At 42.6% G+C, this 21,769-nt stretch overlaps 1 protein-coding gene across 3 annotated transcripts in view; it reads right to left on the bottom strand.

Annotated features, from left to right (window-relative positions):
- ANKRD28 (ankyrin repeat domain 28) overlaps window positions 1-21,769 on the bottom strand; it is a 228,353-nt gene that overhangs the window by 51,681 nt on the left and 154,903 nt on the right. For all 3 annotated transcript variants that reach the window (XM_077811314.1, XM_077811312.1, XM_077811313.1), the window contains exons 8-13: window positions 20,529-20,741; window positions 14,983-15,061; window positions 13,093-13,207; window positions 12,543-12,625; window positions 3,897-3,960; window positions 839-907 (exon numbers count right to left, since the gene is read on the bottom strand). In XM_077811314.1, the coding sequence (XP_077667440.1) occupies window positions 839-907; window positions 3,897-3,960; window positions 12,543-12,625; window positions 13,093-13,207; window positions 14,983-15,061; window positions 20,529-20,741 (623 nt within the window). The remainder of the gene's footprint in view (window positions 1-838; window positions 908-3,896; window positions 3,961-12,542; window positions 12,626-13,092; window positions 13,208-14,982; window positions 15,062-20,528; window positions 20,742-21,769) is intronic.

The following is a 21,769-nucleotide window of genomic DNA, read 5'->3' as shown; positions in this document are numbered from 1 at the left end:
GTCCTACTCCTGTCACTCAACCAAGGACTGAGGGACCATTTCCACTAAACCACTGATGCTATGAAGAATATTTTTAAATTATGATAAATTCTTGCCTCTGGTTCTTCGAGAGCATCTCTTCTTATTGTCTTTCTGATTGTAATCTCTTTGGCTGTCTTTAATTAGTGTCTTTCACAAGCACTAACCATGCTGTCTGCACTTAAATAACAATCTGAGGCTAGCAATAGCAGTGGGTTATTTGAAGAAAGTCCAGAGTGAGAGTAAAAGCGAGAGAAAGCTATATGAAGAAGGGATGGATGGAGGTAAAAAGGAAAGTTATTTTATTAAAAGAATTTAGATTTTACTTTAAAAAAATATATAAGATTGCAAAATGTTCAGAAATGGCAAAGTGAACAGGTTGATGAAGAGCATTTATAGCCTTGACACGTGGGCTAATGAGGAAAAAATCAGTAAATCTACAGGTTGAGAGCCACTTAAACCCATCAGGATGCCCCTTACACCAAAAACATCTTTATTAAAGTTACAGTAACATATGAGATCAATTGGACAATTTGAAAGAAAAAACAAATACATACTAAAATACACAAAACTATATAACAGAATGTAACAAATCAAACACCTTGTGACTTTTTTATAATCTTAAACTTTCAATAAGATGCTTAGACTAAATTGGTTGTAGTGCTTGGATGGGGACCCAACAATTTATTATGAATACAATCACTCCAAAAGCAATGTATTGTGATGGAATATGGGCTTCTTCACACAGAACTATTGTGCTACTTATGTGCATATTTTAATGAAGTTCTAAATTCCACACACTTAGAATGTTGTGTCCTACCTCCCAAATTTGTCCTTTTTGTTGAAGTCTGCACCAGTGTTAAGCAGAAGGTTTAGGCACTCCAAATTCCTATTAAATTAATGCAACATTGATTGCAAATTAAATTTTCAAGAACACAGCGCCCTTTACAAACTATCAGAATTTCTGCACAGTTATTTATCACACAACAATATTTTTACTGATAATGAATCAAACTATATTTTACATACAAAACACCACCAAAAACAGACTTTAAAGTTGTAGAAGAAAATATTAAGGACCACAAACTGTCCTTGGTCCAAATGTGGGAATTTTGATGCTTATGTAGCGTGCCTTTTGAAATCAACAAGAGCAATGTCCTCAAGTAGTAAATACACTTCTCATTTGATGGAAACTTAATAGAAAAAATTAATGCATGCTAAGAGCTTTTTGCCAAGATTCAGCCCGTGGCAAGTTTTTACTTATAAATTTTTGTTTGTTTTAAAGCCAATTAATAAGTGACAGGAAAAACAAAGTTTGCAATGTATATGCTATCTTTGATACTGCATTATGAAGAACGCTATCTTAAAAAATATTTATGGCAATAGCTGTGAATATTTTTCAGAGACACAGGAAAATTACGATATGAAGCCTAACTGTGAGGATGGGAGTGAGGTAACATCATAAGTAAGTAATTTTTATTCCAAGGATAATGTTTTATACCAGTAAATAGAGCCCTATGCGGATAAAAAAATTTGTATTTCACATCTGATCTGCAAAAATGATCCACGGATATCTGCAGATTTGCTGAGCTTTAGATATAAAATGTGTATCCTCATCCACTCACGATCGCAAAAATGGTCTGTGGATATCCACCAATTTGCAGGGCTCTACCAGTAAACAACCACCCCAAAATCCCCAAACATAAAAATTACACTTGGTTTTATTATATTACTTTAAAATTATATGTGCATGCAGCATTGGCCATTTGATTTCCTGAAAGCTGTGTGCACTTGAGCATGTACGACAATCTACTGCCCAATTTTTCTAGGCAATATTGAATAGCTACTCTGTACTCTAATTTTATAGTGACGAATACACTGCTCCTCCCAATACCTGTGCACATGCTTGGCTTTATTAATGGGTGGCCAAAGTTAATGGGACTAATATTGTGGTTTTAGTCACAAGCGTGAAGTGTCTGCAGAATCAAGGCCTATATGTTTACATGCACTCCTTAAGATGCCCACCTAGAGAAAAAATGCTAGTCAAATACTAGTTCTTCTACGGTCTGAATTCTTCAGATCACAATCCATCCATGAGCACTATTAATCAAAATTTCCTTGCTTCTGGTTAACTGAACTCCAGAACTTTGTTACTGTATGCAAAATTTAGCTTGACAAATCTATGTGCAGGTATATGCTAAACATACAGGTTTCCCAGGCTCTTACTGTGTGTGAGCACATTCATGCTATCCTCAGCTTCCCTCACATGCTGGTAAAAACATCTAAAACATGTTTTCTTAGTGAATAATCAAAAATAAGTTAGCACCCTTCATTTGCTGAAAGAAGTCATCTAATATCCAAATGTTTATAAATATAACAAACAGCATATACTATAAAGATATACACACAGAGGGTAAAGTTGTAGCTAGCTCATACATAATTGTGCATGGGGAAAGGCAGTAGAGAGCCCTCCCCCAACTCTGTACAGCCTATTTCAAAGGGCTGCCCAGAATTACAGCTCCTATGCCCCACTGTAAGCAACTGAGTGGAAAGGGGATAAGCGAAGCAAGCAGGTGAGGTGGTGGTACCATACCCCTTCACCATGTGTCTCCAAAGTGCTCCTAACATAGGGTTCTGGTAAATGATAGCCCTAAATAACATGGTCTGTACTTTCTATAGGTAGTAAAACATAGAAGTAAAATTAATCCATTTTGAGACAATCCTGAAACTGGAATAACACAGATTACTCCTGGGGGAATTCTGCACCACAAAATTAAAATTTCTGCACACAATATTCTAAAATTCTGCATATTTTATTTATCAAAATAATGCAACATAATCACTTTGGTTTCCATTATTTCAGTAATTTATTTAAACTACAATATAATGGATGGAGAATGGAAGTGGGGAACACTGGAGGAAATCCCCAAACCCCCTTGCCTAATAGTAATGTAGATAGGTTTCACCCTTTATTTCTAGTTATTAGGCAACATATATATGCAGCCATTTGCCCAGTGTTACATCAAACAACTGAAGAGAAAGTGAAGACTGGGGAAATCAAACTCACAATTTATATTAGCTACTGACCATCTCCAGAAAAGGAATTAGCAAACTTCATGGAGTACAGTCTGATAGGAAATTTTTTCAGTCCAAAAAGTTAGACCCATTTTAATCACGAAAGCAACATAAGCATTTATAAGGCCGTACTGTCCTTTACAGCACTCTGGCAATGTAAAGGAGCCTTAAAACTTTTACACCTATTTTATATTCCTGGAGGAATTCACAAAGACAAGGGGAATAATTCACTAAGCAGGCAGGCTGCTGCATTCTGCTCTGCCTGAGGGAGCAGAGCCTGTCCTACACCTACCTGCTCAGAAACACCCCGAAGCCCTGCCCTTCCATTCCGAACATGCTGCAATAGCGAGCGAGAGGGACAGAGTGTCACACACCCACACCACCCACCCCTGCCCATCCCCCAGGTGATTTACATCTCTGCTGGCTGCTCCAGGCACCCGCACCAACCTGCCTACACTGCCGGGGAGGGGCTTGTGACCACTCTTGCGGCTTCCCTTTGCTCCCCCATCAGAAGTCATTTTTCTGCAGGGAAGCAAAGAAATCTGCGAGGGACATGAATTCTATGCACACGCACTGATGCAGAATTCCCCCAGGAGTAACTGATTCTGTTGGTCATTACAATAAAAGATTGATGACTGAGTAGAAATTGCAGTTTATGCCTTTTTAAAGCTTGTAGAAAGACACCGTCTTGAAGTTATGTTCATACCTACAAAGCTCCTTGGGGGAAAAAAGAGGAGAAAAACACTGTCAGGATCAACGATTTAAGAAAAAAAAATTAAAGTGAAGGCAGAGCTGCTACCTACCCTCCAGCTGCAGCTGCATGAAGGCAGGTCCTGCCAAAATCATCTGGGGTGTCTATGTCAAAGCCTACAAAAATAAGTTAGTATATTGTGAAACCATGTACGTAATTCAACCCTTTCACCAAATTGCCCTTCAATAATTAAGCTGTAGTTTATGTTATTTACAACAGTAAATGTTGAAACACAAAAATATACTGCATCTGAAATAAAACCATGTTGTTTGCAATATTTCAAGAAATGTGTATTCCGTTAAAAATGACAAAGGTAACAATGGAAACTTATCTTTAATGACATTAGGGTTAAAAGCAATTTCTGATAGGAGTGTCTTTGTTTATCCCTTCTGTTAAAAATACCAACATTTTTATATCTGATACTGAAACATTTATTTATGGAAAAATGCAATAGCAACTTTAAGCATAAGCTAATACTACTCACCTTAACATTCAGCGTTCTGCATACCAATCTTTTAAAGGGAGGGAATGTCAGCATTACTAAATCCAGAAGCTAATCACATTATTTCATCCTTCAACTTAGTTCTCTATTCCCAGGCAAAGAACTTGGTTAAAATGGAGTGAAGATTATAAACACCAGTTACTCAAGGGGAAAAAGGCCTTTAGAGAATGGTGTAGTTTTCTCAAAAAATGTTATACGAACCCTGGAAATTCAAATTTAAGATCAAACTTAAATCCAAATATTTGAAAGTAGGGAGATGCACAACTAAGGTCACCAACGGAGCCTTAACTTTGCTCCTGTATCACTGCTCTCAGAAACAACTGCTAGGAGACTATCCAATACTTAAGACCAGAGCCGTCCCTTGGGTTCGTTGACTTGGGGTGACTGCCTCGCTCAGGAGGTGGGTGGGGAGGTGAGGCAGGAGGGCAAGCGGGGTGAGGAGGCTAAAGGGGAGGTGAGCGGCAGGCGGGAGGGAGGGAGGAGCAGCCCCCGAACCAGAACCTCCCCTCACCCCCAGCGCCTTCTGCCCGCCAACAGGGCCTGCCGATCAGCATATTCCCCTCCCTCTCAGCACCTACCGTGGATAAGATGTTTCACAGTGTCAGGAGGCGCTGGGGAGGATGGGCGAGAAGTGAAGGTGCAGCCCGCTTGGGGGAAGGGGCGGAACTGGGCGGGGAAAAGGCAGTGCATGGGCGAAGCGGGGGTGGGAAGAGGCGGGACAGGGGTGGGGCCTTGGGGAGCACCCCCCAGTAGATTAGAAACTCGTTGCCTATGTCCCGGGCCCCGTACACCCCTAGGGACGGCCTGCTTAAGACATACAACATCATTACACTACTGACTCTGAAAACTCAACAATGATCATCTAACTGGATTACCTTACTTGTGTTGATAGGTTAGTTTTACCTCACTACAGCAAACACCTCTTGTTTTCTTTAAGTCCCTATGCAATTCATGAAGAGAAAAAAGAACAAAAAGGAAAAAAGAGAAAAAGAAAGAGAAAGAAACAAACCCAGCCCAAATCTCTGCTAAATGCTTCCTCACTCAGGACAATCCACCATAGGAGTCAGGATATCAAAAGCACGGTTATCTGATTAGCATATACACACATGCACAGTCAAAAGAACAGTGCTTTATACATGATACTAAGCATGCTATGCTGAGGGGGAACATGGGGTTTAAAGAAGTCATTCTTCGAAGATAATATTAATAGTAGGGGAACAGAGTGGGAGGTAAAAAAAAGAAGATATGCTTATGTATAACACAACTTTGTTTTCTACAAAGGTTCCATTTCTCTGTTCTGGTAGCTCTCAAGTGGAATAAAGTGAGAGAACTCCCCCCAACCGCACCTCACAGGGCTCACCTGACATACTCCAACTCACAACTGGGAAAGGTCCACAGTCATCTGGCATATGCTAGAGCAATTCAGGGATTTTTCTAATTTAAGCTAATGAACTGGGACTGGCTCCATGACAATCAGGGAAGGGTAACTTTTTGCCCAGTGTCACACCCAAACTAATCTCAGTGCAGGAGAGAATATGGCCCCAAAAGTATGTTAATTCCAAATTAGACTTCCTAAGAAAATAGTGGATTTACCAAGTATAAGAAAGAATGTGACTGAAGTGAAATGAAACAATAAATTGCACGGAGAAAGTACAATGAAACTGAAAGGCAACAAACTGAGAACCAAGAAAAGAAGACAGTTACCTTTTCCATAAGTGGCGTTCTTCGAGATGCGTTGCTCACGTCTATTCCACAATAGGTGTGCGTACTCGCCATGTGCACCGGTGCCAGAAGTTTTTCCCCTAGCAGTACCCGCAGGGGGGAGTGCCCCCCACGACCCGTGGAGTGGCACCTGCCTGGTGCAGTATAAGGGGAGCTGTGCACTCCCCCCACCCTCAGTTCCTTCTTGCCAGACAACTCCGACAGAGGGGAAGGAGGGTGGGATATAGAATAGACATGAGCAACAAATCTCAAAGAACACCAGTTACGGAAAAGGTAACTGTCTTTTCTTCTTCGAGTAATTGCTCATGTGTATTCCACAATAGGCAATTCCAAGCTATATCTGTTGGAGGTGGTTAGGAGTTCACAAGATCCCAGGACGGACGACAGCCCTGCTGAACCTGGCATCATCCCTGGTTTGGGGGACAATCACATGGTGCGAGGTGAATGTGTGAACCGAAGACCACGTGGTAGCCCTACAAATGTCCTGGATGGGGACGTGGGCCACGAAGGCAGCCGATGACGCCTGCGTCGAGTGTGCCCTCACAATGGGTGGCGGGGGGACACCTGCCAGCTCATAACAGGAACGGATTCACAAAGTGATCCAATTGGAAAGCCGCTGAGTGGAAATCGGCTGGCCCCTCACGCACTCAGCCGAGGCGACGAACAGTTGTGAGGACTTTCTGAATGGCTTGGTCCGCTTGAGGTAGAAAGCCAGAGCCCACTGCACATTGAGCGTGTGGAGACGGCGCTCCTCACTGGACGCGTGAGGCTTGGGGCAGAGGACCAGTAGAAAAATGTCCTGACCCATGTGGTAGGCGGAGACCACCTTCGGGAGGAACGCGGGGTGTGGGCGGAGCTGGACCTTGTCTTTATGAAAGACTGTGTAAAGGCGGCTCGGATATCAGGACCCTGAGCTCCGAGACTCACCTGGCCGACATGACTGCAACCAGGAAGGCCACCTTCCACGAGAGGTGAGCCCAGGAGCACATGGCCACTGGTTCAGACGGGGGCCCCATGAGACGAGCCAACACCAGGTTTAGGTCCCACTGCGAGAACGGGTGTCTAGAATACGGAAAAAGATGATCCAAACCCTTAAGGAACCTGCCAGTCATAGCATGGGAAAATACTGTGTACCCTTACACCAGCGGATGGAAGGCCGATATGGCTGCCAGGTGAACCTTGACTGATGAGGGCACCAGGGCTTGGGTCCTCAGGTGGAGGAGGTAATCAAGGATAAGCTGGATCAGGGCGGTCACCGGGGAGACACCCTGGTCCACCGCACACCTAAAAAACTGGGACCACTTCACCAAATAAGCACAGGGCCATCTACTTTCGAGGAGGACGTGCTGCACCTGCTCTGAGCTCGTTCTTTCCTCTCCACCTAACCACTGAGCAGCCATGCCACGACGTGAAGAGCCACCAGGTTGGGGTGGAGGAGGCGGCCCTGGTCCTGAGAAGCAGGTCTGGGCGGAGCAGTAACAGCCAAGACGGAGCTACCGCCAGGCCCATGAGGGTCCCATACCAATGCTGCCTGGGCCACACCAGGACAATCAGGAGGACCCGGGCCTTGTCTGTCTATCTTCTCCAGGACCCTGCTGATTAGAGGGAACGGGGGAAAAGGTTAGAGAAGCTGGCCTGACCAGGACAGGAGAAAGACATCGTAGATAGCACCCCTCCCCAGGCCCCCCGGAGCAGAACCGGGGGCATCGCCGGTGGGCCACTTCCAGGAGCAGGGACCACTCGTGTTGTGAGGAAAAGTCCTTGCACAAGCAATCCCCCCTCTCGTTCCAGGCGCCCGGTAGGTGGAAGGCCTTCAAGTGGATGTCATGGGCTATACAGAAGTCCCATAGCCTGAGGGCTTTGCAGCAGAGGGCAGAGGATCGGGCCCCGCCTTGCCTGTTGGTATAGAACATTGAGTCCATGAGGACCCTGACTACCTTGCCCTCCAGGTGTGAGCGGAAGGCCATACATGCCAGCCGCACCGGCCTGAGCTCCTTGACGTTTATATGTAAGGTCAGGTCTTGAGCCGACCACAGGCCTTGGGTCTGAAAGTTCCCCACATGGGCCCCCCAACCCAGGTTGGACACCAGCTCCAACGACGGGGCCCTGTCCCTTACCGGGACCCCTTGGAGCATGTTGTTTGGGGCGGACCACCACCGTAGGGAGGTGATCACAGAGTCCAGCACGGTGAGGACCTTGTCCATCCTGTCCGTGGCCTGGGAGAACTTCGAGGCCAACCAGAGCTGGAGGGGCCTCATCCTGAGCCTGGCATAACGGACCATGTACGTGCATGCCAACATGTGACCCAAGAGTTGTAGGCAAACCCTGGCTCTTGTTACCGGGAACCTTGTGACCAAATCGATGAGAGTTTTCAGGGTCTCGAATCTGTCTGGCAGGAGAGAGGCCCTGGCCGACACTGCGTCCAGGAGCACCCTAATAAACTCTATGCATTGGAGCGGGACTAACATGGACTTGGTGTTGTTTACCAAGGCAGTGCACGTGGACAGGAGGAGCGCCATGTGATCCCTCACCTGTGACCGGGAGGGGTCCTTGACAAGCCAATCATCCAGATAGGAAAACATCTGGACCCCTCGCCGTCTGAGGTAGGCCACTACCACTGACATGTATTTTGTAAACACCGTGGGGGCAGTGGACAGACCAAACGGGAGGACCGTGAATTGGTAATGATTCTGTCCCACCACGAAATGGAGGAAGTGCCTGTGCCCCTCAAATATGTGGCTGTAGAAGTATGCGTCCTGTAGATCGAGGGCAGCGTACCAGTCCCTGGGATCCAGGGAGGGGATGATGGAGGCCAGAGAGACCATGCAGAACTTGAGCTTCACCATGTACTGGTTCAGACCTCGTCCCAGGCCACCTGGAGGGCTTCAGGCATGGACGGCATCTGGACATCCGGAGAGGCCTGTTCCAAAGGGGCTGGGCTACTCTGCTCAATGTGAGTCAGAGGCCTGGGGCCCGGTGGGAATCGAGGACTGCCTGACATGGGCCTAGCCTCTGTCTCAGACTTCCCTCGGTGCCGCTGCGAAAAGGGAGTCTTCCTGGCCCTCTTGGCGTGCCGACTGGTTGATGGCACCGGAGGGTGGCTGTGTACCGACGCCGCGGTGCTGGGTACCAGTTCGGAGCGGCGTGCTGGGGTCGGAGTCAGCGCCAACTCCATCAGGATGGCCCAGAGCCTAATATCCCTTTCTCTTTTAGTCCGCGGCTTAAATGACTTGCAAATCTTCCACCTTTCGCTGATATAGGTTTCTCCCAAGCAGCACAAACAGTCTGCGTGCGGGTCACTTCTTGGCACAGAATGCCTACAAGAGCCATACAACTTAAATCCCGGGGCACGGGACATGCCCCGGCTCGGGCTCACTGACTAACTAAACAGCTATCTAACTACAGGTACTAATGCTGAACGAATGAACAGTTCTGGGGACGAGCTACAGCAAAGCTGGAGCGGAGCAGAGCAGCTCTGACGCACCTTCACTGGTGGCAAGAAGGAACTGAGGGTGGGGGGGAGCACGCAGCTTCCCTTATACCACGCCAGGTAGGCACCACTCCAGGGGTCACGGGGGCGCTCTCCCCTATGGGTACTGCTAGGGGAAAAACTTCCGGCAACTGTGCACATGACACGCACGCACATCTATTGTGGAATACACATGAGCAACCACTCAAAGAAGAAGAAATGCTTTTGTGCACACCACAAAATTAACTTGTAAACTCATTACCCCAAATATCACAGAGGCTGAGAGTTTAATAGGGTTCAAAAAAGGATTAGAAATTCAAATGGATAATGAGAACATTAAGTTGCATTAGAGTACCTCCTACCCCAAGAAAAACTCATGCTTCAGGGCTTTAGCTAACCACTGAAGTAGGGTTAGAAAGAAACTTCCCAGTGAGAAAACTAGTCCACAACTGTCCATTGAAGAGTTTCTTGTACTTTCCTCCTAAACATCTGGCACTGACTTCTGTCAAACACGATACTGGACTAGATGGACCACTGGTCTGATCCAGTATGGCAATTCCCATGTTCCCAAGTGACCTATCAAGATTTCTTTCACTAAAATGCCACTGTTTTAGGCACAATGTATTACAGGCATGCAGGATGGAATATCAGTGAAGGACTAGGAGAATTACAGTTGTCTGAGTGACTTTAACAGTGCAAGTCCATACTTAATCATTATTTAAAATTAAAGTTATAGTTCAATACAATTTCCAAGCTACATTTATAGTTGTAGTTTTCTCAAATATTCTCTTAAGAGTTTCCCTTTCAAATAACTGATAGATGTTCACAACGATAACTCCAATTTCAGTTTTTTTTGCTGGGATTCAATTTTTTTTGTTTTGTTTTTTCCTTAATTTAAGAATTTCTTAGTGACCGGAATTAGTGAACTACACAGAGATGTATTCCAGTTTTCCCCACATTTTCCCCCACTATGCTTCCCCTCTTTCTTCATCCCAAACTGGATGGACCCTAGGTATGTGTCCCATCTCCATTTCCCTCTCGCATGGAGAGGGCACATAAAGCTAGTTAGTGATCTGATTTGAGAAGTGGTCCCTAGATTACTAATATGGGCTGTCTCTACCGCCCCTATTTGGCACTCTCCCACTCATTAACCCCCTAGGAGGCCTCATCCAAAGTACAAAGTATTTCTCAGTTCTGCTCACTGAACAGTCCATCTCATCACACTAATACCTTGCCTGACACCACTGTCTCCATAATGGTCATCCATATAGGGACAAGCAGACTTTGCAAGCTTTGCATCACTGTGATGGATGAATTCAGATTCCAGAGGGGTTCTTAATATATGAATCAACTAATTTCACCCTCCTCCCTGCAAAAAAATACACTAGTCAAAGATACCAATCTTCAATAACATCAACTTATTAAACAGGAGTTTCTAGGCTCCTGGTGTCCAAACTTTTCAGACTGAGTGCTGCACATACAATTTTTAAATGGTCAAGCAACCATGACTGATGCTTTAGATCAGTGGTTCTTAACCTTTACTGCAGCCCTTTGGTTTTCAACATATGTTCTCGCACCCCTTATCAAAAATCATTGAAGTAGGTCAGTTCTTTAAACCTAGATATATTTTTGTTTGTACATTACAGTAATCGTTAAAGTATAATGTTAATAAATACATCGGTTTGATGAAACAAAGTAGTTGTACTTACGTTCCTGTTCTTAATTTGTGTTTTCGATTATTTACCTTCTAAAAAAAACCTGGCATGTCTCGCACCCCCAGAAAGGGCATCTCATACCCCCTGGGAGTGCATGCACCACAAGTTAAGAACCACTGCTTTAGATTGTGTGTGCTGGTCCACATCCCTTTGTGCAACTAACACAGAGAATGGAAATCATCTGCAAGTCCTCTGATGGAGATTACCTTGACATGGGGAAGTCTCCTGTAGGTATACATCTAGTACAACTTTGCACTGTGACAGAAAGGGGAAGTGGCTGGAGCATGCTAAGCTTTGCCTATCCTACAGCTGCACATGGTACCTAATGGACAGTTGTCAGCTGGTGCAAATTACAGCAAGATGCTGGAGAAGAGAATCAACACGCCTACATTTTGGTTCCTCAGCTTCTCTTCCTTTTCCCCTTCTCCTAGGCTTCCACACTTCCCTGTGGTGTGGAAGGGAGTCCTCCTTTTGATAATCACTCTCCTAGAATCAAGACAGTCAAGCTTCCCTTTTGAGCCCCCTGGAGTTTCCATATCTCATCAGGGAAGCAGACTATGGAGCTGCCAAAATTAGTACGTCTTCCCTTCCTTGCCATGCAGTAGGTATTCAGCTGAAAGGGGACTGACACCTTTCAGCATAATCCCAGCTCACAGCAGAGCTGATCCAGGGGTCACAGGGGAAGCAGTACCCTGTACAGTTTCTTCATAGTGAGGGGGTTGATTAAACACTTCAGTTTGAAAGTTGCAGAGTGCTGCTCAGGGAATATGTTTTTAATTCATAATCAAATACAAACATTGTTCTTAATGCAGTTGCCCTCAAGGCATACAGGTTAAAGCATGGAGAGTCACAGGTTGAACAGCACTATTCTAGGCAAAGTTGTACTGGAATCATGACAATTTGGCGTTTGAGGAGCAAGTAAAGAAGATGTTAAAGTGAAATCACCACATGTTTTGAACCACTATAGTTCCTAAACTACTTGTCTAGTTTGTCTCAATCCCTCCAGAAAATATGTGCATAAGATCACACTTGAAATTTCAGGCATATTGCTTCAGTTCTGGCTAAGTTTTACAAGTTTTGAAATTTAGGTTTACCACAGAAAGCTTGCTCCATCTTTACCTATGCAAAGTAGCTCAGACTAGCTAGCACAATCCTCAGCTATAAATAAGCTAACTGATTATTTCTATGTACTACTGAAAAAGGGCTTAAATATTGTGAAATATAACTGAAAATACTAAAAGGTTAATGTATATGTAGTAACCACAACACATTTTTAAAAGAGTATCCTACCTGATGAAAGGAGCTTTCTGCAACAATCTGAAAATCCACTTAATGCTGCCAAATGGAGAGGAAACATCCCATGTACACCCCTCCTAAGATACAGCATAATCAGACATCATAGTCTCATTACAATAAAAGAATCAAGATTGCATGCCAAATTGCACATGTATAGGGTTTCCACAACAAAATCTAATTAGAATGATTAGATCTAAGAAAATCTCTTAATATGTTAAGAAGCTTGCTTTCAATCTAAAAATAATGCATTCATTCATGACAGACAGTTAAAATGCATGAGGTTTTGGCTTGCATATTTCAACTATTATATTGAAGTACAAGTTGGCAACACAGTCTACTACTTCTTTTCTGATTGTTTAAACTACAATGAGATGTGACACTATAACAAGATACAGTATCTGCAAAGAATATGACTGAATGCATTTCTAATCTCATGTTGAACATTTAAAGAGCTAAGAAAGAAATGTGAAACAATACATTACTCTGGCTTACTAATTAATGCATTTCTGAACTATTTTAGCCTATATCCAAGTCAGTAACTTACTTTGCAGTGTCAGCACCACTTGTAATTAGAGTGTTGATTAGTAGCTCATGACCATATCTAGCTGCGATGTGCAAAGGTGTATTTCCATTCTTATCTTCACAGTCTATTTCAGCTCCTACAATATAAAAGTTAGTGTGAATGCACAAAATGGTACATGTGCATATGTTTGTTAGCAAAATGGTGTTAAAGATTAATAAGTTTAAAGTACAAGTAATGTGATGGAATGATTTTTTTGGTTTAAAAATTTAAAATGTTTCAGTGGTATTGAGTACTAATGGTACTCCTAAGGAATTCTACGCCAAAAAATTAAAAATTTTGTGCATAATATTTTAAAATTCTGCAAATTTTTATTTGTCAAAATAACATGATATAATCATGCCAGTTTCAATTTTTGTAAAATATTTCAAAATACCTGCCAGAAAGTATGTCTGTAACAATACAGACAACCAAAAAGATTCAGAAAATGGTTTTTTGACAGATTCCTTACTAGGCATATTAATACAAAACTTGAGGTATTTTTATTGGCAGTTATCTTGTTTCCGTGAAATTAAATACAACAGAACCTAGTTTAACCAAGCCTCCATTATCTTGCTCTCCTTATTAACCAAACCACCAGCCGCTAGGGGCTGACACCCAGAGCACCCACCACTAGGGTTGCCACCCTTCTAGCTGTTGGTGACCGGACACCCGAGCCCTGCCCCCGTCGCTCACACCTCTTCTCCCCAAAGCCCGGTCCCCATTGCTCATGGGATCGTCTCAAGGAGCCTGCCTGCAGGTAAGAGGCAGCCCCAACAGAGCAGGGGCTCGCATGGGTTAATAATCTGGAGTCTCCGCCCAGCCCACGATAACCAGACTTTTGGTTAGGGTTTCTAATTGCTAGTAACTGGACTCTTGAAGCCCCACCTCCCCAAGGCCCTGCCCCTGCTACACCTCTTCCCTTGAGGCCCTGCCCCCAGCACTTGCTCAGCATCCCACCTCTACCCCTCCCCCGCAATAACAAGACTTTTGGTTTGGGTGTCCTAGGGTTGCCAGGTACCCTTTCACACTGGACTTTCTGGTCAAAAACCAGGCACCTGGCAACCCTAAATGGCACTCCGACAGAGAAGCCAAAAACTGATCTGTCTGGGTAAAACCTGGATGGGTGGCAACCCTGCCCACTCCCCAGTTTATGTGGATTTTTGGTCATCCGATCTAGGTATGGTCCCTATTAGACAGGATACTTGTGGTTCCATTGTAATACATTTGAAACACACAAAACTGGAAAAAGGAAGCATTTTGGTGGAAATCACAAATTCTGCGTGAAAAAATAAAATTCTGCAGGGAACATTAATTCTGTGCAAATTCTGCGCAAATTCTGCATTCTGCAGTGGTGCAGAATTCCATCAGGAGTATAATGGACAGCGAAGTAAATGCGGGTCTCGTCATTTATCTGTAGAGCAGGGGTTCTCAAACTGGGGGGCGTGACCCTTCAGGGGATCACGAGGATTTTATGTGGGGGGTTGTAAGCTGTCAGCCTCCACCCCCAAGCCCTGCTATGCCTCCAGCATTTATAATAGTGTTAAATATTTAAGAAGTGTTTTTAATTTATAAGGGGGGGGGGGTCGCATATGGAGGCTTACTGTATAAAAGGGGTCACCAGTACAATAGTTTGAGAACCACTACTGTAGAGGGCAAACTGTTTCTGTAACTCAATGCTGTAGAAAAGGGACAATGATACAAATACCCTTGCTTTTCCATCCTTAAAGTGAAGCTATAGATGGGTAGGGTCTATACGCATCTTATCAGGTTATAAAAACCTCACTAACTGAAATACTGGCCATAGCAAAATAAGAATGTGAAAATGTCATTAACATTTCAATATATGTACATAAATACTTTTTTTCTTTTTACCATTCTGGATGATGGTTTGTGATCTTGAAAATCTACCATGGATTGCTGTCATATGCAATGGCGTTTTCCCATCTTTACTCTGGGAATAAAACAAAAATAAAAAACTATCAACCCATAGCCAGCTACATTTATCTAGCAAAATTAGCAAGGAGAAGTGATCCTTTCCCACCAACACCATCAATTCCCTCTCCACACTACTATAAAACAATTGCTGGTAGTAACAAACCCAGGAGACATTACAGGCTATTCAACACTGCTGTTATCTTGTTCTTGTTAATCCCTTCTCCAGTTCTATTGACAACTCAATGATGCACACTCACTCAGAATTATGCCTTTAGGACAATCAAGAGGATAGTGGCAGCAGACAGTCTTAGCACCAAGAACTACATTTACTTCCTCCCTACTAAATCTTAAGCCAAAAAAATAAAGCTTCTTTTAAAGAAGTGACTTGTATTCAGTCTGAATACGAGAACCTTATTATAGAACATTTACAAAGTGTTAGAAGACTGACATTAAAATATTAATCTGTTTCTTTGATGTTACTTTAAAATGAAACTCATAAGTAATTCATCACAAACCACAAATAATCCTTAAGGCGAACTATTCAACTACAGGTTTCAGAGTAGCAGCTGGGTTAGTCTGTATTCGCAAAAAGAAAAGGAATACTTGTGGCACCTTAGAGACTAACAAATTTATTTGAGCATAAACTTTCGTGAGCTACAACATCGAAAGCATCCGATGAAGTGAGCTGTAAGGCGCCACAAGTACTCCTTTTCTTTTTATTCAACCACAGAGGGTACTGCACATTTGACACACACATGAAAAGTACAATTAACCACTCACCCAAAAAAGGTACCCTGAAATTAGGTCAACTTTAACACGGAGGGGATTCTAGTTTTTAAAAGCACTATCTAAATGCATTCATAAACTGTCTCTCCTATGAAATTTAGTCCATAGTTAGCACATTACAGGTTAATGAAAAACCTATATGCACACAAAAAAAAGTTACACACACACAAAAAATACTAGGCAATGTGACACTAATTTGCAACCATCATATTACCATATAAAATTATACCATTTTCTATTTCCGTAGGTGCACATACACAACGTATTCATTCTACTGTATGCAGTTAATTAACACAAAATTCCCTATTGCAAGGGGACAAAGTTGAACTTGCTGTGGGAACCTCCCCACTAAATATTTTGATGGTGTGCAATTAAATTCAGAACCAGAACATACAGGTAAGATTTTAGGAATATTATACTTCCTCCAAGAGTTTTGGGTTTTTTGGTTTTTTTAAATATATAAAGTATTCTAAAATAAATAAGTTGAGAAGAAGTATACACAGAACTACAAGAACAGATTCCTTAGACAATGAACAGCAGCTTCACTCCACTGCACCAAAAATATGAGCCTTTCAAATATTTCCTTTCTTCCTTGGAAGTCTTCCATCTAAGTACCGATCAAGCCTGCCCTCGCTAAGCTTATGACATCTGACATGATCATAGCCCACGGTAAAATAGCTGCAGGCTAATTGTTATTTGGTTGCATTCACTGAAGCTCAATGAAGTGAGATAATAGAAGATTAAAACACAAGTCTCTTGTATAATGTACTATCAGGCAATATATGTCTATAAAATACTTATTTTTTTTCCAAAACACAAAAATATCTAGGAGAAGCCATTGTTATTACACAGCAACAACAAGCCCAGAACACCAGGTATTCTCAAGTGGTCAACCATCCACGCCTAAACTTGGCTTCACTTAAAATTAGATATATTCAGTCTACTCAGATCACAGACCATTTCTTTTCAAGAATCCAGCTGATACTAGTTCAAATACAATTTATAGTTTCCCATATACATCCGATAATATACTTCCACACATGCAAAATCGTTATTTGAGTTTGCTATACTCTTTTTAGACTGAATGTTGCAGGAAAGGAATAGTGTTGAGCAGTAGTTGCTAGGATTTAAAGATCTAAATTACCGTATGGATAGTGACAATTTTGTACCTGCCAAAACAATCGATATTTCCCCCCTCCTATGGAAAATGGATGAAGGGGGAAACATATCAAAAGTTCAAACTTTCTGCTAGCTCACTAATCTCTTGTATGCTTTCCTCCCAGAGGTGAAGCCAACAAGAATGGAGTGAACATTTCAAAGTCTCCAGAACACCCAGTGATCAAGGTTCACAGCATATGCACACATACATCTTCCACCTATCCCAGATGCCCACCTATGCCCCCTCTACATCTCTAAAAATCATGTAGATGACAGTGGAAAGAATTATAGTAGAATCTAAACTTACAAAGTAATATATTTGTGATTATAAATAGAATATTGTATTTTTATGACAGTTGCCAAAAACTGTACAAATATTTTGAACTTTAGCATTAAAAGCCAAAAATCAAGATTATATTTAAAAATAAAAAATTGAGCACAGCTGAAATCCTCTATACATATTGCTGAAAAGTTTTACAATAAACTCTACTGAATAAGAGTAGTCTAAAGAAACAAAAACTACAACAAATATAAAATCCTGCTATTTTAACTAAAGGAATAATCCTTTGCGAAAACAAGGAATATAAAGTGGGTATTTGTCCCTAAAACAGGGAACAATCATCCTACTCAATATCTGAAAACCAGAATTGACTGCGCAGAGCTGGAATACTCTATTACTGAGAAGTTAACACTACTACAACCACCTCTGCAAAGTAAAGCTACTACAAAGTCAATCTCCCTCCTTCCCTGCAAAAAAGAGAATTCCCATTTTAATTAAATAACCATCGGCAAAGCAGAAGAGAAATACCAATCTTAGTTACATCAATATAAACGCATAGTATTTCCATTAATTTTAATGCAATTACACTGCATTTATACCAGTGTAAAAGAGATTAGGCCCTTAAACTTCTCTTGTAAGCTCATATATACCCTTCCCTGCAAATGGATCCAGCAAAGCAACAAAGTTCTGGGATGCAGCCAAGGATCTGGATCTCCTTGGTGTGAGGGGCACGCTCTCTTTTCCCGTCATCGGTACCAGTGCTGAGGTTCTTCCCCGGCACAGAAGAGTCTTGTGTTTTTGGAGTGCTGGAGATGGCGGTACCAACTGTTCATTGCTTGGAACTGCTGGATCCCATTGTTAATGGATCATCTTCTTGTACCTGTGGGACTTAGAATGCATTCCACTGTCTTGGGCCGAACTGGTGGAGGGAATGTTGATTTCCTTGGATTTTCAGGAAGATTTAGTCCCATGTTTATGGGATTGCATCCTAATCTCCCAAATAAGCCATGCTATCGGGTCAGCGGGGGTGGTTCTGCTGGCACTGGAGTCGGACATAGTCGTGGGAGGCACACGCCTCGCTGAATTAGCTGTGACGTGAGCTTCTCCCAGGCAGCAGAGGCAGTGTTGGAGGTCATCGCTGATCGAGAAAGATTGCATACAGGAGGCGCAGAGTTTGTAGCCTGGAGCTCTGGGCATAATCCAATATCTGCACGCTGCATGGGGCAGCGGAGAAGTCCCTAAAGTCTACTCTAAACTAACATTAAAACTATTAATTACTAAAACCGGGAAAGAAATAAAACTAGTAAAACTACAGTTAAAACTGCTAAAACTATTTACAACTATGCTTTTTACAATTGCATCAGACGAGGACGATGAAGGTTCCGACCTGGAACTTGCAGTGGTGAGAAGGAACTGGAGACGCAGTCAGTCCATCCCGCCCTTTATTGCATTGGACAGAAGCACAAGGCAAGCCAAGGCACATGCACAGACTAACAGACACTACTTTCAAACTCTCCAACTCTGGGTGCATGGTGCACATGAGTAAACCCCTAGTGGAATACAATAGGTACCATCACTCAAAGATGAACCCTATGTTTAGGAGGGTGGAGAGAAAAAGATATTGGGCATAAGAATAGTAGTTTAAATATTGGTTTTCAACCTGGGAATGATCTGACTCTTCCAATATCACCCATTTGGCTGAAATATAAATATCAGCTGGCTTTGAGATTGAGTGTGCCAGGTTATTCTTGGAGTTGATAGCTGACCAGGATCTGCTAGCTTCCCAAATTATTTTAATACAATTTGCTCATACATTTATTTTTATGGCTTTTGTTAACCTAATTTATTTAAAATAAATCTGGAAACTTGTATGGATCAGATGTCCTCCAGCCAGACATCAGAGCCTGTAGCTAACCGAGAAGACCTCTGGTGTATCTATCAATAAGCCACTTCTTGCTGCTCCATAGAACCTGCTCCCCTTAGTCCTCATGCTAGACATTTTGGTAGCAAGGAATGGGACCAATTAGCGCTTTCGGCATCTGGAAAGGCATGGGAGGCAGCACAGGATTTTGGAGGTAGTTGCTGTTTTTGGCGGGATGTATCTCTCTAGTTCCTCCCATTTGTGGGCAGGAGCAGAGATAACCAGATTTTGCGGGGGGGAGAGAGGGTGTTTATGACATTTGAACTCTAAGTTCCATAAAAAACCCCAATTTCCCCTTGTCTCTACCTTAATAGCCATCTACACACCAATAACAAATGGACAGGCACATTACCTGAATATTTATGAGGACAACTGTCATCATCAGACTTGAGCGCACCTCATACTAAAATAGGGCAGTTCCCACCTCTCTCTGATAGCTGTTTCAGGGCTCTTAGTTTGCAAACTTAGGAAGACCTCACAGCATTTTTCTATATTCAAACTTATTTTTGCAACCATAAGGGTTAGAAATCTAAATTTTATAAGTCAAAGGAAATATTTTCAACAGAGGTGGATTCTATGGCAAGTCCTACAGCCATGGAATTATGGCCATGAGTACATTTTTTCTCTCAGTCCATTTGGGGCCACTAATATCCTGACCATGTCAGCCAGCAATCTGAGTCCTTCGACTGGCTAGGTCTGCACTGCATCAAGTAAAAGTTTTGGTTCCTTACCTTTAAGGCCCTTCACAACTCAACCCCTCCCTATTTATTGACTCTAGAATCTTCTGTTGCCCTTCACCGCTCTACTAAAGATGCCAGCCTCGTTTGCCTCTGTATATTTCTCCCACAAACAGTTGTGTGATTTCTTCCACACTGGTTCTTATTTATGGAGCACTCTCAGAAATATTCTGTAAAACTACTAACCTCTTTAAAAATTTCTTCTCAAAACCAGCTTTTACTGTTATGCATATGGGACACTTCTAACAGATAATGGCCAATATGGACTTCTGACATTTATCTTATTTAGTGGGCCCATCTAAATGCATGTTCTTTCATTGTCTCCCTCATCTTTCCCCCCTTATTCCTTCAGATTGTATACCCACTATTTGCATTTCATCTTAAATTAGACTGTAAGGTCTTTGGGGGCAAGGACTGTCATTTACTCGTTGTCTGTAGAACCCCTAGCAGAACAAGGTTCCACAATCCTGATGGGTATATAGGTACTATTGTAATAAAAATATATTAAACCTTGTAATTTAAATTATAATATCTGATATAAAGACATAGATGTATCGTATGTTACAACTTATTGAATCTACCTTTAGATTAATTTCCTTACCTTCATATTTACATCTGCTCCATTACAGACCAAAAGTTCTAAACACAATGCTCCATGTGTTGATGCAGCAGCAAAGTGCAAAGGTGTAAAACCTCTCTCATTCATCTGATTTACATTAGCACCACAGTCTATAAGTTCATTTACTACAACATCTTGTCCATTGTAGCAAGCTACATGAAGCGGAGTATTTCCGTAGGCATTTGGTTCATTCATCTAATGGGGAAAAAACAAGACAATTAGTAAGATATTGTGAAATTCTACCACACTTCTTTTATGCCATCATGCAACAGTATTTAACTAGGTACAAAAGAACATCTTTTGTTGTTATGCAGGATGTCTTCATTGCATTCTGGAATATCACAAAACAGTACATTAAATGTGTTCTGGACTGGATTTTCTTGACCAAAAAACTTTAGAATGGAATACTTTTCAACCTCTCTGAGAGGAGATAAAGTGTTTGGTAGTGGTTGTGGGAAAGGAAGGTATTCTGCCACTTGTAAATAGAATTCTCTAAGTTTATTATCACAACAAGTCCACATTGTTGGGATCATGTACCTTGATTGTATGAGCCCCCAAAGCTCCTATAATGCAGAGACACTGGTGGCATGTACATACTCTTCCCTTGATCTAATCATCAAGATTGTACAATATAGAGGGTCGCACACCTTCTTGTTTTTGTAGGCACATCCCACTGCACGCAAGAGAGGCTCCTCGCATTCCTTAGCCGCTCCTCATGCTGCCTGTGTGCCACACTCCCATCACCTTCTATTTCAGAGGCTCTCTGCAACCTACCTTTCATGCGAGAGGCGGTGTGCCCTCAGTGTTTCTTCCCCCAATACTAGGGTCTCTCAATTCCAACCCCAAGCAAGGACCCCTGTGCTCTCCTTGCCCCATTCACTCTTCTGCCACATGCCTGGGTCTCTGTGTGTATCTCTATCCATCCCTTTCTCCCATACCAATGTCCCTCATTCTCTCCACTGCCAGGGTCATCCATTCTCCCCCAACCCCGGCAAGGGTTCTGTGTGCCACCAATTCATCCCCCATGCCAGGGCTCCGTGAATACCCCTAGTCCATACATTATGCTGGAACATGTTAATAGCTACCATCAATCAGCTCTTTAATCTACAGACAATTACAGAAGTGGCTGAACTGCTGGGTGTGCTAGGTGAATGCAAATGGCTCCACATGCCCCCATTTCCCTCTTTTGTTTTTTCCAATTTTCACCAAAATCAATAGGGTTA

The sequence above is a fragment of the Eretmochelys imbricata genome, chromosome 2, assembly GCF_965152235.1.
Source record: "Eretmochelys imbricata isolate rEreImb1 chromosome 2, rEreImb1.hap1, whole genome shotgun sequence".
Classification (NCBI taxonomy): domain Eukaryota; kingdom Metazoa; phylum Chordata; order Testudines; family Cheloniidae; genus Eretmochelys; species Eretmochelys imbricata.
Note: the sequence above shows the minus strand (reverse complement) of the source record. Positions and strands in the feature narration are given on the sequence as shown.